Genomic DNA, 22,530 nt, shown 5'->3' on the forward strand with positions numbered 1-22,530 from the left:
CTCTACCAGCGCTTGGGCAAGGACTACGATGAGCGAGTCCTGCCCTCCATTGTCAATGAAGTTCTGAAGAGTGTGGTAGCCAAGTTTAATGCATCCCAGCTCATCACACAGAGAGCGCAGGTATTGTTTCATCCTCATTTTTACCTTAATCATCCCTGTGTTTTTTTTTTTTTTTTTTTTTAAACTGCCTGCTACGCCCAAACAGATATTGAATGAATGTATTTAACTGTTTAAAAAAAAACACTTGAGGGTTGCACTAATCCCACAATCTTCCTAATGTCATTGACAGACAGGGAAACGTTTATAGTCTTATGTTACACCGATTATAAGCCATTAAGAGTTTGGCTCCAAAAGGAAGCTTCACTCGCACGAGATTACCTCAGATTGCCTCTGATTCTGATGTGTAGCCAAAAGCCCAAACATGAAAAAATTGTCAAAGGCGTTGGATTGAACAAATTATATACATGCATACAAACATACATACACCGCTGTGCAAAAGTCTTGGACGTTGCATTTTTCTACCCTGATGCATTGAGCGTCAACAATTTACTCAAAGCCTCCACTAGTGTTTTCTACTATTATAACAACCTTGACTTGCATAAAGAAGGAAAAACATTTAATGAAATAGCTTGCATCACTCGATTTAAGGTGTGGTATCTGAAGCATAATCAACAAGTACAGAGAAACATCATCTGTAATTGCCAAACCCAGGACTGGAAGACCCAAAAAGCTGTCTAACAAGGAAGAGCAATACTTGAAGATAATATCCTTAAGGAATAGAAAGACAAATGTTGAATTGACAACAGAACTGGCAGAAGGCACAGGTGTCGTCCATCAAATCAACAGTTCAAAGCACCTTTGACCATTGTTCCATAGTCCAATTTCTGTGTTCTTGTGCATATTTTAGCCTTTTAGTCTTGTTCCCCTTTAAGAGGTGGTATTACTGCAACACATCCTTTTAAGTCCTGATTTCAAGAGTGATCATGCTGTTGATGAGATAGACAACGACACCTGTGCCTTCTGCCAGTTCTGTTGTCTTTCTATTCCTTAAGGATATTATCTTCAAGTATTGCTCTTCCTAGTTAGACAGCTTTTTGGGTCTTCCAGTCCTGGGTTTGTCAATTACAGATGATGTTTCTCTGTACTTGTTGATTATACTTCGGATACTACACCTTGAAAATCGAGTGATGCGAGCTATTTCACTAAATGTTTATCCTTCTTTATGGAAGTCAAGGTTGTTATAGTAGAATACACTAGTGGAGGCTTTGAGTAACATGTCTTAAGACTTTTGCACAGCAGTGTGAGATACATACAGTTATACTATACACACTGTATTGCAATTACATTAGGGTGCTATAGAAATGTAGTAAATTGATTTGTGATAACATTTTATAGAAACACTTTAATTCCATGTCCAGTGAACCAAAATCTACTTTCAGGGGGTTAATGGTAAAAGGTGAAATCCTTCTTTTTTTTTTTTTTTTTTCATTTTCAAACGTGCACCCTTACTCTTAAACTATGCAACAATGGCACAGTTAGAGAGCTACAATAAATAGTTGTTATTGCTACTGATAGGTGTCCTTGCTGATTCGCCGTGAGTTGTTTGAGAGGGCCAAGGACTTCAACATAATCCTTGACGATGTGGCCATCACAGAGCTGAGCTTTAGCAGGGAGTACACTGCAGCTGTGGAGTCTAAGCAAGTCGGTAAGTGGCAGCACATCACAGGAAAGGTGCTGTGTGCTTGATCCAGGGTAGTTGTAGTTGATGTAATGTTGCACGCATCAACAGGCATCGGCCACTAGAGGGAGTTAATTATTAGCTAAAACCTTTTTTATTTTATTTATTTTTTAAATATGAAGGTGCTCTTAAGTGGCGTATTTATCATACCGTTTACAATTCTTGCACACTAGAAATATCTTAAAGATGTGTTGTCTTCTCTGTGGCATCATGCATTTCACAGTGTGCTATAGCAACCCTTCAAAGACAGCCTGCAGTCCACACATAGTCTGGGCTGTGGGTTCGCAGAGTAAGGGACATTGCGATAAAATGAGTATCATTAAACCCCTGGTCTGGTTTACTAGTTGCCAATTCCTGTAAATCGTGATCTGGAAAAGTCAAAGTGAAACTCATAGATTTGTTATTCACCTCAGTGGTAGTAAATGCAGTGCTTCTTTAGTTTGACTTAAATATGCAGTGCCTGACATCTTGTCCACATTGATATGAATATATGCAATTCCCTGGTGTGTGTTCTACATTCTTTGATAATTTGGTATACTCTACTTTAGCAGACTATAGACATTGTTGATGCTTTAGCTGTCACTGTCAGCCCAACAGGCATGCACAGCCCTCCCAGGTATTGGAGAGAATTGCATAGTGTTTGGGGGTGGCTACTTCTGAAGGTGCCATTTGTCAGAGCTGAAAGTACCATAGAGATTCTTTACATGTTCTTGTTCTGTTTCATACCTGTTTTATAAAATAGAATGTTCTGCTTTTCAGCCCAGCAGGAGGCCCAGAGGGCTCAGTTCTATGTGGAGAAGGCTAAGCAGGATCAGAGACAGAAAATCATCCAGGCTGAAGGAGAGGCTGAAGCCGCTAAAATGGTAAAAACTTGTTTCCAAACAAGGTAGAAATGTCACTGTTCCAAACACCCCAGTATATCTGTATCTAGACTGCATGAAATGACCTGTTTCAGCGTTCCAGTGGAAAGCACTGATTGTCAGTTTTGTTTGCACCGTAGATTTGGCTCAGTGTTTTGCTCCTTCCTATGATAGAACACATTGATCTTTGTGCTAGACTAAGCCTTTCCAGACAGCCTGCAGTTCACTGTCTGAACTGTTGGTTCGCATGAGGAAGGGACATTGCACACACGTTTTGTAAACTTTTTTTATATATATATATATATATGTGTAGTCATTTCTTTAAAAGGTCTTTTAGCAAAGTCCTTTACCGTAATTAACTTCTCTGCACTAACTGACATTGCAAACATTACTAATAACTAACTAGTTACATTGTTTCAGTGTTCTAGAAATAAGTCCTGCAAAAATGATATAGGGGCATGCCCTAGACCAGTACTGTGTAGAGTGGAGTTATCTTTCCTTGACAAGCAGTCTGCCTTTTTGAGTGACGTTATTATTCATAGATCTCTTTTGAGTTCTTCAATGTTGAAGGTATTAAGAATGAAACACAAGCTGCTTTTGTCAAGTTTTCTGTGAATCATTAGCTGATTCACAGCATAAGATTAATTGTCAAACTGAACGCTGTAGGGATTCAAGGAAATGCATGCACATGGATTAGGGAGTGGTTAACATGTAGAAAACAGAAGGTACTGATTAGAGCAGAAACCTCAAAATGGAGCAAGGTAACCAGTGGACTACCACTGGGATCTGTATTAGGTCCACTGCTAATCTACATTAATCTTCGATTCTGGTATAGTAAGCAAACTTGTTAAATTTGCAGACAACACAAAAATAGGAGGAGCAGCAAAGGTCATTCAAAATGACCTTAGACAGCATTCAGAACTGGGCAGACACATGGAAAATAACATTTAATAGAGAAGTGTAAGGTACTGCACGCAGGCAATAAAAATGTGCATTATAAATATCATATGGGACATTCTGAAATTGAAGAAGGAATCTATGAAAGACCTAGGAGTATATGTTGACTCAGAAATGTCTTCATCTAGGCAATGTGGGTAAGCTATAAAAAGGCCAACAAGGTGCTTGGATATTTTGTTGAAAAGTGTTGAATTTAAATCAAGGGAAGTAATGTTAACTTTATAATGCATTAGTAAGACCTCACCTAGAATATTGTATTCAGTTCTGGTCACCTCGCTACAAAAAGATACTACTGCTCTAGAAAGAGTGCAAAGAAGAGCGACCAGAATTATTCCAGGTTTAAAAGGCTTGTCATATGCAGACAGGCTAAAAGAATTGAATCTATTCAGTCTTGAACAAAGAAGACTGTGGCGATCTGATTCAAGCATTCAAAATTCTAAAAGGTATTGACAATGTCGACCCAAGGGACTTTTTTGACCTGAAAAAAGAAACCAGGATCAGGGGTCACAAATGGAGATTAGATAAAGGGGCATTCAGAACAGAAAATAGGCATTTCTTTTACACAGAGAATTGTGAGGGTCTGGAACCAACTCCCCTGTAGTGTTGTTGAAGCAGACACCCTGGGGTCCTTCAAGAAGGTGCTTGATTAGATTCTGGGATCAATAAGCTACTAACAACCAAATGAGCAAGATAGACTGAATGGCCTCATCTCGTTTGTAAACTTTAAGGCATCAAACAGACCTTTGCTTTGTGGCTTGGTTGTCCAGAAAGATACCATTGACCCATCTTCTGCCTCAATTGTGCACATCTTATTGTGAAAAAGAACATCCCATAATGTGACGTCTACCAAATTACCTTTACTAAATGTATATATTACTTTATTAATATTGAGTACATTGTATTGTAATACCTACAGTACATAAAATCGTCTATATAGAATGAGAAATGTGATCCGTTTCTTTTTATAAATCTTAATGTTTTGGATTATCCACCTGTTGACCAGAGTGCTTAAACCTGTTTCCCTTGCCTGTCCATTCCTAGCTTGGAGAAGCTGTCACTAAGAATCCTGGCTATCTGAAGCTGAGAAGAATCCGAGCCGCTCAGGCTATTGCAAAGACTGTAAGTTTGCATGAATCATTTCTTCCATGGGATGAACCAGTAGCATAATCTCTGATAATAATAGTGCATTGGGACAAAGTTTAAACATGCCTTTATTTATTTATTTTGGTAAAATTGATGGATAAAAAAAAATGTTAATTTTTAATATACTTTCCAGTTTTTACTGATTACATTTTAGTCCATGAAGGGAAATATCCCCAGGGACTGTGTGTGTGTGCTAAAATCTAGATCATAGTGAACTACTTTGCTCTGGTTAATGAAATGCTTTCCAAAAATGTTATTAAAAATGCACATAAGCAATCGCCTGCTGTGAATGAAAAGCACTGACCCACTTTCATTACAGATTGAAATCACTGGTATTGTTCTTGAAAGGTAGTTGCAGATATCTAGGAAAAGGATTGCATCTTATTAATTGGAGCAACAGAACTTACTACCACCCTACATTTTATTTAACAATGTACTCTCCCTTGGGGGTCATTCCTTGAAAATGCTACATAATAAATATCTTGTAGCAAGTCCTAGATTTGTATTGTGCTGATGCATTCTAACACACGTTAGTGTAGACGACCTAAACAAATAGCAAATACTGGTGCAGATACGCCTCACCTGGTGTATTTCATACCTGTTGACACTGTACTGAGCAATAAAGAGGGTCAATGGTGAGGAGTTTTATTTCATGCTGGGCTTTAGTCAGTAAAAGGGCTTCAGAGTAGGTGAAAAGTTGGAGAATTGCCTGTTTTAAAAATTTGATTAAGTTTAATTGACTTATTAATTGCTTTAGTTCCACACTGCTACGTTTTCACCGCCACAGGCAACGTGCCAATAATTAATAGCCCCCCCCATCTATAACTGAACATTTTATTTGGTGTGTGCTAGATAAAGCCTTCAGAGAGGTGGCATATTTTAGTTTTCTCTCTAACGTCACAGCTGAAAGGATTATGCGTAAATGTATTTCTAAACAGGAATCGGTCCTTCCAGCTCAGGGCCTGTATTTATCATTTGTGTGTGCGCAGGTATTCCCTTCTAAACCATGCGTACATTATTTATCAACACAGAAGTTTGTAGACTCACGCACACACTGGACCATGCGTACGATCGTTTCCTTGTGTTAGAATGATGATACTGCATAAGATCAACCTCCTATTAAATCTGCTGAAGATCCGCAATCAGTCTAACGTTCAATTGTTTTATGTTATTGATGCAAGTATTGCTGGAATTGACGCATATAATTCTTTCATAAATTATTGCATTCCTATAACAAATATGGTACATTTTGCGTGCTCTTTGAATGTTTTTGGTGGGTGTAAGTAAACCATAATTTACTGTTGCATTACAGTAAGTTGCTTAAATGTTTTGTCATATTTACCATTTTAAATGCGTGATTAGGAAGTGAGTGAATGAATGTTACATGTTGTTTTCTGTTTGTGCTCTTTACAGAATGCCATTTTTCTTGCCAAACAGGAACTCTTAAGTTTGTGGTACAATAACAGCTTTTGTTGGATGGTGTTTGTTTTTTGTTTTTTTTTGAGAGACTGCTTTAACTGGTTTTCAATTCTGTGTTTCTGTTCTTGTTTTGAAATGTTAACTTTGCATTACAGGTGGCTGCATCACAGAACAGAGTTTACCTGAACGCAGACAATCTGGTCTTGAATCTCCAGGACGAGTCCTTTAACAAGTATACTAAAAAACCCTAATTATGAATTATTTATTTTTATGATATGACCACGATCACTACACTTAACGAAAGTTTCCCGGGAAACCATCTGTAATTTTAAAGTGGCTTCTGAAGATTTTTGTCTCAATATAAACTTTAATTTCCACTGGAAGCTACCAGATAATTGGTTTGAAACTATTTGGGGTTATAAATGTAAGCAAAATAAAAACTGAAAGGTGTGAATGTGATAATAGCATTTTAAGTGGTGTATGTTGTATAGCATATTAGACTTATTTATCAATACAACTTGTAATTAATTTCTAACAATCTATGAAATAACTTTTTTTTTTGTTTGTTTTAATATGTGGGGTTATCCAGTCGGTATAGAAATGTTAACAGACTTTTACATACTTTGATCTAACTGAAGTAACATTTCTTGTCATGTATGTATGTATGCATGCACGCTCTCATTGTGTTTTCTATATACACTTTTGGCTATGGCTTCATCTGCTAGAAAATAAAGGTGAACCAGTGGTTCTCAAACTCAGCGGCATGGACTGTATCCTGGGTGGGGGCATTAGAAGGTTCAGGATTTTATTTTTTATTACAGCGTACATATTCACCTATACCATGTAATAACTGGCCGAGAATTTATTTTGGCTTTATTGCCGGTTTTGATTGGACCACCAATAATACTTCCACCAATCAGAGGGCTGCATACAGTGCTTGTAGCAATCCGCCCTCTGGCAGACTGGTATGCAGAACAAGTTAAAAAAGCACTGGATGAGGGAAAGAATGTATCAGATGTCAAAGTGGATATGCGTGGCAGTGATGAAGCCAATTTGTTTGAAAACATTTAAGGTAGACCAGACATTTCCATCAATGGATTTAAAAAATCTGGAATTGATGATGTGATCAGAAACTGAGAGGCAGTGTGCACTGCCTGCTACTGTAGTAGAACTTAAGTAACAGCCACAATTGTTTGTGCCAGACTTGTTAGAAAGTGTGTAACAAAACGGTTGATTGTTATTCATGTATTGTCAATACATTGTAGATACAACTATTACAGATGACACCCATCGTGAGGGTTCTGTACAATTTAAAACTGAGTTGATTTTTGCCAGTGCTTACTAGTCTATTAATGAGTTTAAAATTATTTCTAAGCAAATTAAAGCATTTTAGATCCGGATTTATTGTTAAAGGTTTTCACACATGGCAATACTGTCCTAAAATTACTACATGATACTGTGATCATTCCACTGTGCTGTGTTATGAACCATAGCTAAGTTTTAAAACTTGAGAGATAGCAGACGTATTTCATTAAGTAAACATTTTAATGTTTTGGGAATTTAAAATTCTAAATGTAAAAATGCAGCACAGTTTTCTTTGTGAATTTGGGAAGTGAAAATGCAAATTCAAAAACTGTCAAACCCCCAATGTAGCAAATCCACTGAATTTAATACCTGGCACAATTTCCCATGATGTAGTATATTAACATAAAACAAATCTTTCTGCTGACCCGTCTCCAGGCATGTCAAAGTTTGCAGATGGCACTGCTTATCTGATTGGTCGCTTTTTAAACTTGCATGTTTTTGGATGAACTCTGCTGCCATCTTATCGTGGTGTGCACCTTAGTAAGCGTTGGTCACAACCGGAGAACTAGCAAAATGTAAAAAACACAACAGCAGTGACATACTTTTTTTTTTTTTTTTTTTTTTTTTACCAGTATAAGTACATATTTGTGGCGGGGCGGAGCATCAGATATCAGACAAGAGGAAGGGGGGGCGAGGTCCAAAAAGTTTGAGAACCACTGCTCTAAACTATAAAGAATGTTGCTTGGAAGTGTCTTCAGATTAAGAGCACAATCTGACCATTTCATCACTGTTTTTACTTTCATTTCAGTTTAACGCTGAATACTATTCAGGGAAAGAAGTAGCTTCAAAAGCACCTTGCATTCCATGTTGTTCTGAGACATCCTTGAAGAACCCAGTAAATCTTGATGACAAACGAGTGTGTGCTGTCTCATTGTCATGTTGCATATTTATTGTTGTGTTATAAGCCTGGTTCTGTTTGTTTTTGTAGAATGAACTACAGAAAAAAGTGAAACCCCCAATCATGTTAGTTTACATTAATTTAATACTCAAATGCCTGTACTGGTTACTCCCATAGTTCAGCATTCTGGGTACTCTTCTGTTAAAAAAAGCAGGCCTGATTTTCAGTTAGTTTCAATTCCCCTAACTTGATTACTTAATAATATACGTGCAAGTGCTTCTATAAACTTGTAGGTTATATTTGACCTTTTAACATTTTACACAAAACCCACAGGCATATAATGGACTATTTTAAAACTGTATGGGTCACTACATCTTTACATTGCATTTTAAAACCTGATTTTGTTTTGAATTAGAATCTGGGTTGTATGTACAGCGCGTATAAATTCACTCAGACACATTTTCAAAGCAACATGCAACTAATGGACTTTATTATTAGTTTTTTTTTTTTTTTTCCCCTACAGCAACGTGCCGTGTTAATTCTATTGATCCTGGAAACACCAGGACAAAAAATAAAAATGGATTTGATTCAAATTGGGTTTAGTGTGTCTAACTCCTGTTGTACATTTTATGTTGTGTATCATTTTGTATGTAGTCTTGACATATATTAAAGCATATAGAATTATATTTCTAGCTCTTTTTTCTGTTTTTCCCTGTCACATTTCTCCACAACAAATTCCACAATCTTTTTACATAGTGTAAATGAGGACACGTTCCTAATCTTGTATACAGTGGCCCTTCGTAACCTGTTCGTAGTAGGTTGCAATTTTGTTTCTTTTTGTAGATAAGATAATTAATCCATAACTTGCTAAATTGGAAGATGCCCAATTGCACTAAAAAGAAAGCTATTCCTACAATTAAATACAAAGTGGCGCTCAGTGTTATATAAGATTTTCTCCCACAAGTTGAGACTGATAACAAATTAGGGAGCAAAGCCTCATAGATAGCATGGTAGAGCCGTCTGAAATGTATTTGTCATCTGCAGTAGGGATTGATACAATATAAGCTGATTTAAAAAAATATATATTTTTACCCCATTGAAGGTGAAGTTTATCTGCTTGTACCACATGTCAATTTATACAATATCTACCTATCTAATATAAACTAGTTTTACATACTGTGCTATATAAGGGCCCTTCACTAATTTACTGCTAGCAGTGTATTTTTTTTCTATTGAGAGAGCACTATACAGTATACATTATACTATACACTTGGTAAAAAAGAAAACAAATTGCTACTACAGTTGCCAGAAACAGCTGCCTCAAAGTAGCCTCATGTCAAGGTCCAACATTGCTGTAAATTACATAGAATTATTTAAATTCTGTTTTTACAGTAAAAGGCCTCTTTCTGCCCCTGCTTATTCTGGCTCACCAGTTCCGACTGCAACTATGGTTACAACAATGATTAGGTTTTTACTCTTGTATAAAATGTTTCAAGTATTTCCATGGCCCTTATAGAAGGATATTTAACTTAAATGAAATAGTAGTCCCCAGTTTTTTATGAAAACCAAGTACACCTCCTGTTGAAGTGTAAAAAAAAAAAAAAAAAAGTTAAATTTTTTGGATATATACCAGATCTTCCCATGAATAGAGTAGCTAGTGATACATTTATTTGTATAAAATATTACTGAAGGAAATAATTTCCCGTTGTATATAAAAATAAATCATGTAGTGAAAGCTATGAAATAGGTGTTTCCATATACAAATAGTGTTAAAGTTGTAAATTGATATTGTGCTTTGACCAGATAAGAATATCCAAATAGCCCAGAACCATTATTGTTACCTGCCTCTAGATGGCAGCAAACACTAGGTTATCAATCCCCAACAATATGTGTGTTTATCTACCAGGGACCTCTAGTGTAAGAAAAGCTGTGAAGCTTGCATTTTAGATGCGATGAAGGAGGGGTGAAGGTCGCCTCAGACTGAAGCTGCTTAGTTTGGTGGATACAATAAAAACACCCAGAGGGGCACGTGTCTGGCCTGGCATGGGGGCAGCTGTTCGTTAATCAGTGTCATCCATGTTAAAGACTTTGCATTTAAAAGGCCTGCTTGGGTAATTGGTGCTTCCTGTGTTCGTTATCTCAGATAAAGGCACTTCGTATTGTCAGGTTTTAATCTGGTGTTGAAATTCAAAGGCTAGGATTAAAAACTTGCAACAAAGGCAGTGTTTCAGGAGAGCCTGCTGCCTGGTATACACAGAAGTTGTAACAAACTTCTGCCTGCAGTGGCTGTTCTCCGTTTAGATGTGTGTCTGGGTTTTGTAACAAAAGACTCTGCAAACAAACCACCCAGTAGGACTTCTTCAGTGGCATTGCTGAGCAGTTTCATGACAGAAGGAACAATGATACTGGATGATTACAATATGGATGAGTCTCAGCAGTGGGTAATACCAAATGCAATTAGTCTTTTAGGATCAACTAAATTGATGCCTACCAGCAGATTCCATTCGGTGCCCGCTTGTAATCCAGACAAACGAATAATTTAGCAGGCAAAATGTATATACTAGGAAATGCAATAAAGCTATTTTAATTGAATTGAGAATTTGTTTTATTTAATAGTGACAAGTACTAAGGTGCAATATTTTGTCAATTAAAAAAAAACTGCAACAAAAATAAACTTGCAAAAAAATGTAATTAAATAAATATTTGACTTATCTGCATTTCTGTTATTGTCGAAGATTACAATCCTTTAACAGTGTGCTGCAAGTAAGCTGTTTCATTCTTTTTGAATTTGAACACATTATCTGGTCGTTGCTGCAGTTCTAAATTATAGCACAGTGACATATGCCTTCCCCTCCCCTGCTAATAGCAAAACAAGGCTCAGATTATTGCTCAGCTGGCCTGTCTCCATAGTAACATTGACCTCATGCTGTGACAGGCAATCTGGGCTGGTTGCCATGGCAATCAGTCGGTGACATAAACCTGAGCTCTGGTTGCCATAGCAGCCCACCTACTGGCTCAGCAGCTATTAATGTTCTGTGCTCTGAGCCAACATGTAGAAACAACAAAGTCAAGATGTTCTGTTTAGTGGAAAAGAGAAAACTGCCAGATGGAACGAAGGTTGTTCATTTGCATAAAATAAACTGTTAAAGGCTGGCCACGTAAATTTGCTTTTGTTATTTTTTGTTTTGTTTTATTAGGCATTGGAAGTCATTCTTATTGAAAAAGACAACTTGTACATAGGCTTCCATCGCTTTTCAACAGTTAAAGCCTGGCACATGCACCCTTGTGTGTATGAAAACCCTGGAGCCTCCTTAAGAGCTCAGAGAAAGGGGAGCTCTGGTTTACATCATTGCCTGTCTGGTGAGCAGGAGGTAAAAGGGGGACTTGGAGAGGGCAGCTGACACACGCGCCAGTCAAATGTCACAAGGGTTGCTTGCTGTTTGCCAGAGCAATCCGTTTGAAGCACTCCTCATTATTACATTTTTCTTCCAATCCTCTTTGCAGATACAAGCATGAAGTCCTCCATGAGCCTGCCTCTGTTCTGCACGCATGCTTGGTTCTCATACACAGAGAGAGAGAGAGCTACTGAATCTGCAGACTGTAGAGAGCTCTGACCCACCCACCAAGGACAGTCAGATGATCAGGGAATCTTAAGATGGCATCCTGAGCCAGTCCTGCAACAATACAGAATACATAACATTTGTCACTGTTAAAATAGCTACAGCGCACTGCTTGTTTTTAATGCATGATCAGACATTAAACAGACATGTCTGTGGCTGGCCTGCTTCCTGAATGTTAGTCGCAGTAAATGCAGTTAACCGTTTGATTGAATATACTATACTATGCTAAGAAATATACAACAGGATCTCCAGCAGTCTCTTATCTGCACATATTATCATTGATTCCACCAGCTGCCTGCCAAAACTATGGTTATGTTAAGAAAAAAAAAGAGCAGGGCAGTAAACAGTCAATGAAAGTATTGCAGGCCTAGTATGTATTTCAAAAATAAAGATGTAGTTTTAAAATACATAGTTTAAAAATAGTAAAACTAGGGGGGATTAATGACCTAGTAACCTAATTTACTAGCCTTTCATGTCTTAGGCATGTGTTTAAAGGACTCTGCCTAGCTTCCAGTAGACATTAATCGACATGACAAAACAATCCCACAATTCAGAACAATTGGCCCCCCTGGCAATTCTGTAAGCCATGGCACCATTGTTGACCATGGTTGTTTAATGGTCATCCATGGTATAAGAAACTCCAGTGTCTGACATTCATTCCTGCTAATTCGTGTGTTGTATTTCAAATATTCTAGCTGCTATCAGACCATGTGATCTACTGTAAACCAGGATACAGCATTTCATCTGTAGCATGGTAGTTTAAATATTTGCATATCCTGAATTAACGTAAAAAGTGAAATACCTAAATATTCTGAGCACAATAAAAGGGGGACCAGTAATATGTGTTAATAAAGCTAATAAGAACAAAGAAAAAGGTTTTAAGATTGGCACTCCTTTAAACAAGGTGCAAATGTCTGCTTGAGAGCCTAGGACTGAATGGCAGTGGATGTGCAGGTAAGGCTGGTCACCTTTCATGAGCATTAAATTCACAAGCACTGAACTGAAAGAGAAAAACACATACCAGCTCTGGGAGGATTCTTGCTAAGTTTAAAAAATGTTATCTGTTTCATTTCTTAACATCTAGAGCCCCTTTTAAACTGGCACGCCTACGAGCGAGACTGCATGACGGCCGTTCAAAAGCCAATTAAATAACAAACAGCCACGTCTACGTGAAGGTTTTACTTCCTCAAGGAACATTTCTGTTTATTCTATTTAGCCATATTTTTGTTGATTGAGACACGCCATGAGCCATATTGCAGCAGGGATGAAGAAACATTTGCTCTAATCAACATTTGGGCCGATGATTCAACCCAGAGAAGCGTGGATGGACGCGTCTGTAACAAGCTGCTTCCAGGGCATTGCTACATGCATTGTGTACTTGCTTCACCCAGGTCAACCCTGCTTTATCAAAAGCAGAGTGAAATCACGTAACTGACCCTCATGACCTGGGTAGAGCATGCAAGTGTGAAAGGGTTTTTGTTAGCTTTAGAGCTCTGTTTAAATACTTTTAGATAGTAAAAAGCATTTCAGGAAAATCTAAATGCATGCAACAAACAGAGGAAATGTGGAGCAAATTGAAGTTAAACCAAAAGAAAAATGAAGGCACACATCCTCTGTTTTTACCATGCTAAAAATCAAGTGACCGCAGCTCTTCCCTGTACCATACTACACAGTTCATTAAAGTGTAGAAGAGAAGGAAGTCAAGCAGAACTGACAAAGATGAGATCCATCTGGTTGTTATTTAGCATGCCCTGATGCAACCTTTGAGAAGAACTATACAGTACCTCTGCTGTTTAACCTTACCGCACTCTTACAAAATGTACAGATGCATACTGTTACAATGGATTCTGCTGTAGATATTTAACACACAGTGCTCTAATTGTGAACTTTACACTATCTTTCATTTGAGGGCAATTAAAAAATAATATTGTACCCTATACATGCAGGCTTGGGGAAGATATTTGAAAACAAATGGCCTACTCTGGTTGGTGAATTGAAAAGCCATATACTTACAGTCTTTGGGACTACAGATGTTACAATATGGGCAGCAGTGTGGAGTAGTGGTTAGGGCTCTGGACTCTTGACTGGAGGGTCGTGGGTTCAATCCCAGGTGGGGGACACTGCTGCTGTACCCTTGAGCAAGGTACTTTACCTAGATTGCTCCAGTAAAAACCCAACTGTATAAATGGGTAATTGTATGTAAAAAATAATGTAATTGTATGTAAAAATAATGTGATATCTTGTAACAATTGTAAGTCGCCCTGGATAAGGGCATCTGCTAAGAAATAAATAATAATATCTGTTGCTTAGGTTGGGCAGATGAAATGCGGTGAAAAAGGGGTTGATCTTTTGTTCTCCTGTCATTCAAAATGGCGGTTTCAAATTCGATAGGAAAAAAAAAGAAGAATCTAACTCACCACCACAAGAAGCAAGTGGGCATATTTGCAAAGCAATGTAATAGTATTAAAAGTCCCTCAAGCTGTTTATTTCTCATTTGGTAACGCTGTCTATTGTCTCCTCAATTAAAAACTGGAGGTAAATGCTGAGCGAATATGACCCCTGGGTTGCTTGTTTTAAACATTTCATACTGTCTCCTTGTTCTTGGTTGGTTTCAGAAATCAACTGATTATCCGTTTGAAGGATATCAATCACAACAAGCCTCCCTACTTGAGCGTCGGCTATCTTTTTATTGAGATCGTTCTCACATGCACTTCAGATTTCCGCTCGCACTCTGGAGTAAATGATCTTCTGGAGGCTGAGTAACCTGTGGGTATGCAAGGGTCTGCTTGAAGCAAATTATCATTACACTGATTAGAAACACATTCACATCCGAACACCATTGAGCACATGAGCCAATATGACTGTTGGCTGCTGTTCAGGAAACAATATATCTTAACTTCATAACAGTGAAATGGGGTTCAAATGGTTTAAAGACACTTTTGATGATCTTAATCTAGTAATGTTACGCAAATGTGATGTATTGTGTGTTAGTAAGCTAGTTGCTAACAGGTAATAAACTCAAAACAGAATCCCTTCAAATAAAGTGTGACCAGATTTAGTAAAGAGAAATCAGTTCTTGCAAAAGTGTGGATTTATCACAGATTCCAGATGACTTGTTGTAGCTCAGTTCTGGGGGTCATCTTTTGCCACTCCTTTCAACAGATCAGTTTGAACTACTCAGTAGTTGCTTTCAGCAACCTCCTCAACTTGCATGGATTCAGAACTGGAGATAAACTGGTCTATGGTTCGTGGGACCTTGATGTTTCCATGCCAGTGTTAAAACATGTATACAAAGTGCTACTCAGGAGAATAACATTGACATTGGTGCTTATGTATATGTCTGTAGGTTATTTTGGTATCGCTGGTTAAGACTAAACTGAGCACATCTTTCATGGACTCACGCATGCTAATGGTATTTCATGATAACTCAATCCTGCACAGATGGTGTGCAGTGCCCTTTTCAGACACTGCATATAATCTAGTCATGGATGGTTACCTCAGCTTTGTATCAGCTGTCCCATGGGTAATTACACTAGCTGCATTGTATGACAAACAAGGGAGAGCTTACTAACAATACCACCCCTCTTAGCAGCAGATGTGGGACTGCGATGCTCAGCGCATAAATTATTACATGAGCCCTGTCCAGCAAAACAAAAATTTCAGGGGTTGGACACCAAAAAAAAATATATATATATATATATATATATATATATATATATATATATATATATATATATATAGCACAAACTTCTGTGAAACTGGGTTGTCCATGACACACGGCTGATGAATTTGTTATGCGGATGGATCACTGACATGTATTCTGTGATATATAAAAGTCTCCTTGCAGTAAGTCGGTTTCTATCACTATAAGACAGAAAATCTGAGTCTATTAAAGGAGATGATAGTCACTGCTTGCTTGGCAGGTGATTCCAAGATTTTACAAATGGCTGAAGTTACATGAAGAACAAATGGTATTGACTGGGAGGCCAACTATCCCTCCAAAAGAATTTCAATTTCTTCACATAGAATCAGTTCAAACTGGCTGTCCATGGTGGCTCTACAACATATTGACTGTATTTTGTTTCTACAAATTTCAGGACAAATCACAGTAATACATCTTCAGGGAAGTAAATGTTTTTTTGCTGTTCTGCCACTTTGTATGTAGGTTTTGCCCATCAATAGAGTCATTGTGCAGAGGATAATGCCAGTTCATTTGTAAAAAGCTTTAATGCGGGGCATTATGCACAAATGCACGTAAATTGAACTTCATTCAGAAGGTGGCTATTGCGCAAGTGAAAACAATGAATCCTTTTATAACATGTAGCGAAAGCAGTTAGTAAAGGCGTCTCCAGAATTTCAGATGCAAATGAACCCCTACAACATAAACATACAGAATGGTTTCTTAGGGAGTGTGGGGGCACACTGAAGATCTGGGTTGGTATCTGTCTCGTCACAACAGAAATAAGTTTGGAGTTCTATATGGAGTGAGATCACTGTCAAAAATACTCGTATGTGTAAAAACATTTTGTCCTTGTATTTACGGGTACATCAAAATGCAAGTACAAAACAAAAACACAAGTACGACTCAAAAAAAATTATGAGTACGAATCAAAACATTACAAGTACAAAACAAAAACACAAGTACAACTCAAAAAAAGTTATGAGTATGAATCAAAAAGTTACGCGTACAAAACAAAAATACAAGTACAAAACATAAACACGAGTTGACTAAAAAAAAAAAAAGCAACAAGTACAAATCAAAAGGTTACGAGTACGAATCTAAAAATTACAAGTAGGATTGAGCCTTAACTCGCTGTCTAAAATATGTCACAGAGTTCACAGGCACAGATAGTTGATTGTGGGAACAACCGATGAGAACGTCAATGCATGTGTTCCTCGTGTTGTTGAGAGAAGGGAAGAGAGGAACAAACTAATTTTCTAAACATAGCAGAAACGCGTCATGCAGGAGATACACAGTCTCAGGTAAGTGGGTTTTTAAAGTATTATTAATTAATAGCTTAGGTTGAAGATGGATTATTTCAAAATATTAATAAAAAGAACGATTTTGGTTCTTGTATCAACATCATATAGTCTAGCTATATGAGAAAGCCTTGATATTATTAGTATTAAATTGGCCTTTAGTATGACCCAGCCTGGTACAAAAAATAACTGGTAAACAGTTCAACACTCTGGTCCTGGAGGGCTGATGTCCTCCTGGTTTTTTTGTTACTGTACCCAACATTAATTAATTGGACCAATTGCTTAATTGGACCAATTAAGTAATTTAGGGAACAGCTGGAACAAAAACCAGGAGGATAGAGGCCCTCCAGGACCGGAGTTGGGAACCTTTGACTTGTAGCTAATGGCCTCTTTGATACATGCTTTGTTCTGGAACGTGAGTTAAAGGTATTCTGTCGATCAAAAAAAAAAAGCATATATTGTAAGAAATATTTTAAAGGTTGGCTGATATATATATTTTATTATACTCAGGATTTACTAAGGCAACATGTGATGGAGCGTCTCAAATCAAGATTGGCGCGCTCACTCAATCAAGCATCATTAGATTTAGATTACTTTGAATTTGTCATCAATCAAGAAATGTTCAGACTTCCGCTTCAAACATTGTTGATATCCCATCTGAAATTATGGACACTCTCATGCAGCTCCTCAGGCTACTTTGAGTTGCACTTAGCCAGCAAGACCAGTCGTCAGCATTTATCCGAGAAGTAGGTGAGGACACCCTAAGTTTATATTTTCACGCAGTCTTTTTAGTCGTCTCTTTGAGATACCTTTACCTGTCTCTTGCATAGCTAATCTTTTGGGCATATGATGGAATTCGGCATTTAGAACAACCTTCAGTGCAATTTCAGAAGAGGACCTGGACAGTGTTGTTTCATCTATCAAAGGGACATTTCCATGCGCTGGGTACAGAATGGTGAGGGGGTTTCTGCAGGCAGAAGGATATCACATTCAGTAGCATCGGATAAAAGAATCAATGCGTCGAGTGGATTCGGTAGGAATTTTAGAAAGAATGACACAATTAGGCTGCATAGTTAGACGGTCCTACTTCGTTAGAAGACCTATGTCGTTAGTCCAGTGGACACAAACCACAAGCTGATCAGGTAAAAAAAAATAAAAAATCTGTTTACATGTAGGTTCTTTCCAGTTGTAACATTCTTCTTTTGTCATATTTAACATTTTACTTGGGTTCATTGTACCAGTATGCAATGCCCCTGTAGTTAACTAGTATGCGTGCGTGTGTGTCTGTGTCTGTGTGCGCGCACACATGATTTGATTTCATTAGGAAACACTTTTTTGTTGTTGTTTCCTAGGTACAACATTGTGATATTTGGGGGAATTGACGGTTTCTCTAGAAAGGTAATTTAAAAAGAAATCATCATCTTCATCACCTGCATCTTTGTAGCAAAACCAGTGTCAGTTGATATGTTTACATTTAGCCATTTTAAATGTTTTTTTCAGATCATGTACTTAGAAGCAGCAACCAATAACAGATCTACAACCTCACTCACGTTTTTTCTGCAGTCTGTGCAGAGGAATGGCTGGCCTTGAAGGTATAACTAACTTTCTCTAAATACCTTTTCGGTAAGTGACAATATGGATTCATTTAACCTCTACATAGCAACACAAAAACATGGTTTTGATACCAATGGCTTAAAGGACCGATGCTATAGTTGTCTCTCTAAAGAGTCATCCATACATGCAAAAGATTACTTACGCAAAAGCCAGTTAAATTTGAAATTCCTTCTACAAATGATTAGAATAAAGATTATTGTCACTATATCTAAGTGGTACTTATTGGTTTATTTCTATGTATGTTTTATGGAAAAAATAAAGCTATTGTGATGTCATTAAATGTTTTTTATGATTACTGTGCTATCGATTGAGAACGTTCTGCACTTTCCTAGTGGTTGTTTTTACTGAATCATGATGTTCTTCCTTAAAGTCAGGAGTGCTGTGGGAGTGGAGGGTGTTGGAATAACGGAGTGCATGTTCAGAGAACAGGAAGAGGAAACTTTATTGCTGGTAAAAGTGTGCACAACCAAAGTTAAGTTTTGTGTTGACCCGGTTTTTAATGTTGTACAAATTCTTCACAGAAAATGTCAGCTATGTATTCGTTCAACTAAAATATCAATTGAAATGAATAGTGGATTGGATGTGTGTGTGATGCACAAAACTTTTGTAGAATTTCAAAATCGTACATTTATTGAAATGTACATTTGTTGTTAGATTTAAAGATTAGACTCCATGCTTGACAAGAACACCAACTGTATAAAACGTCTGTGGAAACAACTGCAAAGAAAATGATATCGACACAATGACAAAAGATGTTAAGCTGTTATTGCTGCCAAAGGTGACCATAAAATACACTTTCAGACATGGGTGTGGTTTTAGTTTTATTTATATTGGGAATATGTATTCACAATTAGTATTTTGTGGTGTTTAGGTGTTCTAATAAATGTGGCCAGTACTGTTTTTTTTCTTGTTTTTAGGATAGAACGACTGTGGCATGATGTCTGGGTCAGTGTAACACAGTTATACTATGAGATTCTCCACAGCCTAGAAGATGGGCTCTTGGAGCTGTCAAACGCTCTTCATATTTTCTGTGTTCACTACGTGTTCCTTCCTTGTCTACAAGCACATCTGCACATGTTTAGCACTAGCTGGGATAATCACCCTTTAAGTACTGAGGGGGGTTATCTCCCAATCGGTTGTGGATAATGGTCCATATGCAGAACCCATTAAGTGACTCTGAAGATGTTTTACAGGTGTTTATTTTTTAAGCATTTTTGTATACGAAATGTGTTTTCAATCAGATTTCCTGTTCCATCATTTTTTTTTAACCTTGGTCAGCCTGTCCCCTTGAATAGTGCTGTGTGCTTGTCTTGATTCCTGTGTTTTGAGGCAACAAAATTCTAGTATGAGTGCACTTATTTATTTTGTGATATGCACCTACCTATCTTGACCTGTTCTCCTCATTTATTAGGTTACATCTATCAATATGTTTACATAAAATATAATGGTAAATTGAAATACATATGTACAGGGTGATAAAGTAAGCATACCACGTCAATATATCAGTGCACTGTATCTCCCAAATGGTAGGGCATATGAAGGTGAAATTGCATCTTGCGCTATATAAAAATAAAGATATTATTATTACCAGAAACAACTCATCTAATGTATTTTGCAAATTACTGGCACCAATTGGGAAATGTAAGATTTTACTGATGACATCCACCCTGGAATTGAAGTACCAGAAATCGAATGCCCTGTGACCGAGGAGGTGCTGGACAATATTAAGCACGTTATAGACCCCACTGCACACTCTGACTCATTCGGACAATTTACATTGCAATGCTGCAGTGCGTTGTTTGCTTTACTAGTGCAAAACATGAATAATATATGCTTGTTTATTTATTTATTTATTTATTTATTTTTGGGGGGGGGGGGCGGTCACTAAACAAAAAAAAGCAATGGTGAATTTTGCTTCTGTGTACCAAAATGCCTTCACCCACTCTTGTAATCATTACTTAAAGATGTCCACTCCCATACATGCTTATATAGGAGAGCCTTCCAACCTTCTGTGCCTGTGACCTCTGTGACGTATTTTAGACAGCGAGTTAAGGCTCAATCCTACTTGTAATTTTTAGATTCGTACTCGTAACTTTTTGATTTGTACTCGTAGCTTTTTTTTTTTTAGTCGTATTTGTGTTTATGTTTTTACTTGTATTTTTGTTTTGTACTCGCAACTTTTTATGAGTCGTACTCATGTTTTTGTTTTGTACTTGCATTTTTGATTTGTACCCGTAAATACAAAGGACAAAATGTTTTTACACATACGAGTATGTTTGACAGTGATCTCACTCCATAGTTCTAAACCTTGCCCCAAAGCCAGGAATTGTCAGTCACAAGAGCCACACAAGGTGAGTGGCTATGGAAGTTTCACTCTTGAGATTCCTGTGTCTTGGACACATTGGAACACATTTATGAAGCATTTATACCTGTCTTTCTAAATAGAAAAATACAAATTATGGATAACATACTGATTTGCGATGCTCCGACTATATTTACATAATGATCTTGGTTGATGGTTGGCTTGGATGGCCAAGTACTTAGTATAAACCATGCATGTTGAAGACCATGGAGTACATTAACTTGGTCAAAGATTGAGTGGTCTAAAACTTATCTGTTGACGGGGACAGTGGGGGATTCCACTGTAGGACTCAGGTGGTTAGTAATGCATGAAGGACACATTACATGTTACTTATTATAAGACAAAGCCCTACCCTTAGTACTGAGTGACAGCAGCTGCTGAGACACCCACAGTAAACTCCTAAACTCCACAGTAAGCACCTTCTGCTATGGTGTCAGAATCCTGGCTGCCTGCCTGGCCAAGGACCCTCCTGGCTTACCTTGCCTTTATTTAGGGTGCACACTGTAGTTGCTTTACATACATTTTTATTTGGCGTAAGGGTAATGTTGGTGTATTATAGTTAGTGCACAGGATATAGTGTGGGTTATGAGCACGAATGTAAAATATATAGTTGTATTTAGACACAAGGGGGCACAAATCAATTCACTTGCAAATTAAGAAGTGTAATAATCTGTGAGCACGGGATTGCACAAATTAGTTCACGTGCTGGGATTCAATTACTAATTAATTATTCACTTGAATCCCAGCATGTGAAACAGTGGAACAAGATTGTCTACTCAGTTTTTATCTGGCAGCCATAGCCCGCTGATATCAGGAAGTGTTTATAGAAGGCTGTTTTATTTATGTACTTGACCTTGTTTGTTTTCTCGCAAAGTAAAACGCCTGCTGGTTCACAACAACAGAGCACAAAGAAGCTTTTAGTCTATGTTCTTAAAATTAGAAATAAATAAATGAAAAATAAGTTAATTGTGGACTTCCACACGTACCTAAATTGTTTGTTTTTAGTTCTGAAAAATGAATCGACTAATTCCTTTTAGAAAGTACTGCATGCTTTACTTATAGTGGATTTCTTCTGTAGACCTTGATTAAAGGATTGGCGGTAGACTCGACTATCAGCCTATCATTGTCTGACACATTAAAAAGAGGAAAAGGCCAGGTGATTGCAGCTCACCTTCCACTAATGATTAACCGCTTCACATAAACATGTTTCAGCAGTTTGCAATGAGATAAAACACTTACTGAAGGGGTCTGTTCGCTAACACCACCTGTTTTCATTCAGCCTGTTCAGTTTCACCTGCCCTTCAGAAAAGCTGCAACCACAAGCTAGCACAGGAAGAAGAGGGAGTGAGAAGTGGAAGTAACACGTCTAGCTGCAAGGCAGAGCTTGGACAATGGCATTGTATGGTGTAAGGACTATTATAGTAGAAAAATAGTTTGCTAGTATACTGTGTAACTTTGTAAAACAGCAGACCTTATGTCTGCTCAGCTCTAAACACATTAAGTGTTTGGGTTTTGTTTTTTTTTCCTGGTACAAAACAGTGCTTTTGAAACAGAGTAACACCAAACAATTGTATAAATGACCTCATTCAATTTCCAGACAGATTTCCCTGGCTATAAAGTAAAAAAAAGAAATA

General features: G+C 37.5%; 1 protein-coding gene and 1 long non-coding RNA gene across 6 annotated transcripts in view; both read left to right on the forward strand.

Annotated features, from left to right (window-relative positions):
- The window catches only part of LOC117417321 (prohibitin-2-like), a 16,386-nt gene extending 7,380 nt beyond the window's left edge, over positions 1 to 9,006 (forward strand). For both annotated transcript variants that reach the window (XM_034029379.3, XM_059034542.1), the window contains exons 5-10: positions 1 to 120; positions 1,576 to 1,705; positions 2,498 to 2,601; positions 4,597 to 4,674; positions 6,273 to 6,349; positions 8,231 to 9,006. The exon at positions 1 to 120 is cut by the window's left edge and continues 65 nt beyond it. In XM_034029379.3, the coding sequence (XP_033885270.3) occupies positions 1 to 120; positions 1,576 to 1,705; positions 2,498 to 2,601; positions 4,597 to 4,674; positions 6,273 to 6,349; positions 8,231 to 8,264 (543 nt within the window). In that variant the 3' untranslated portion in view covers positions 8,265 to 9,006. The remainder of the gene's footprint in view (positions 121 to 1,575; positions 1,706 to 2,497; positions 2,602 to 4,596; positions 4,675 to 6,272; positions 6,350 to 8,230) is intronic.
- Positions 9,007 to 16,693: 7,687 nt separating this feature from the next.
- Positions 16,694 to 20,642, forward strand: LOC131740058 (uncharacterized). 4 transcript variants are annotated; one of them, XR_009330683.1, is made up of 6 exons: positions 16,694 to 16,923; positions 17,431 to 17,670; positions 18,273 to 18,318; positions 18,421 to 18,543; positions 18,905 to 19,005; positions 19,452 to 20,642. It is a non-coding gene; the product is annotated as an uncharacterized LOC131740058 (long non-coding RNA). The 4 variants fall into 4 exon arrangements; XR_009330682.1 differs by having other exon boundaries at positions 18,905 to 20,642; XR_009330684.1 differs by lacking the exon at positions 17,431 to 17,670 and having other exon boundaries at positions 18,905 to 20,642.
- Positions 20,643 to 22,530: the final 1,888 nt, after the last annotated feature.

The sequence above is a fragment of the Acipenser ruthenus genome, chromosome 12 (assembly GCF_902713425.1).
Source record: "Acipenser ruthenus chromosome 12, fAciRut3.2 maternal haplotype, whole genome shotgun sequence".
NCBI classification, from domain to species: Eukaryota; Metazoa; Chordata; class Actinopteri; order Acipenseriformes; family Acipenseridae; genus Acipenser; species Acipenser ruthenus.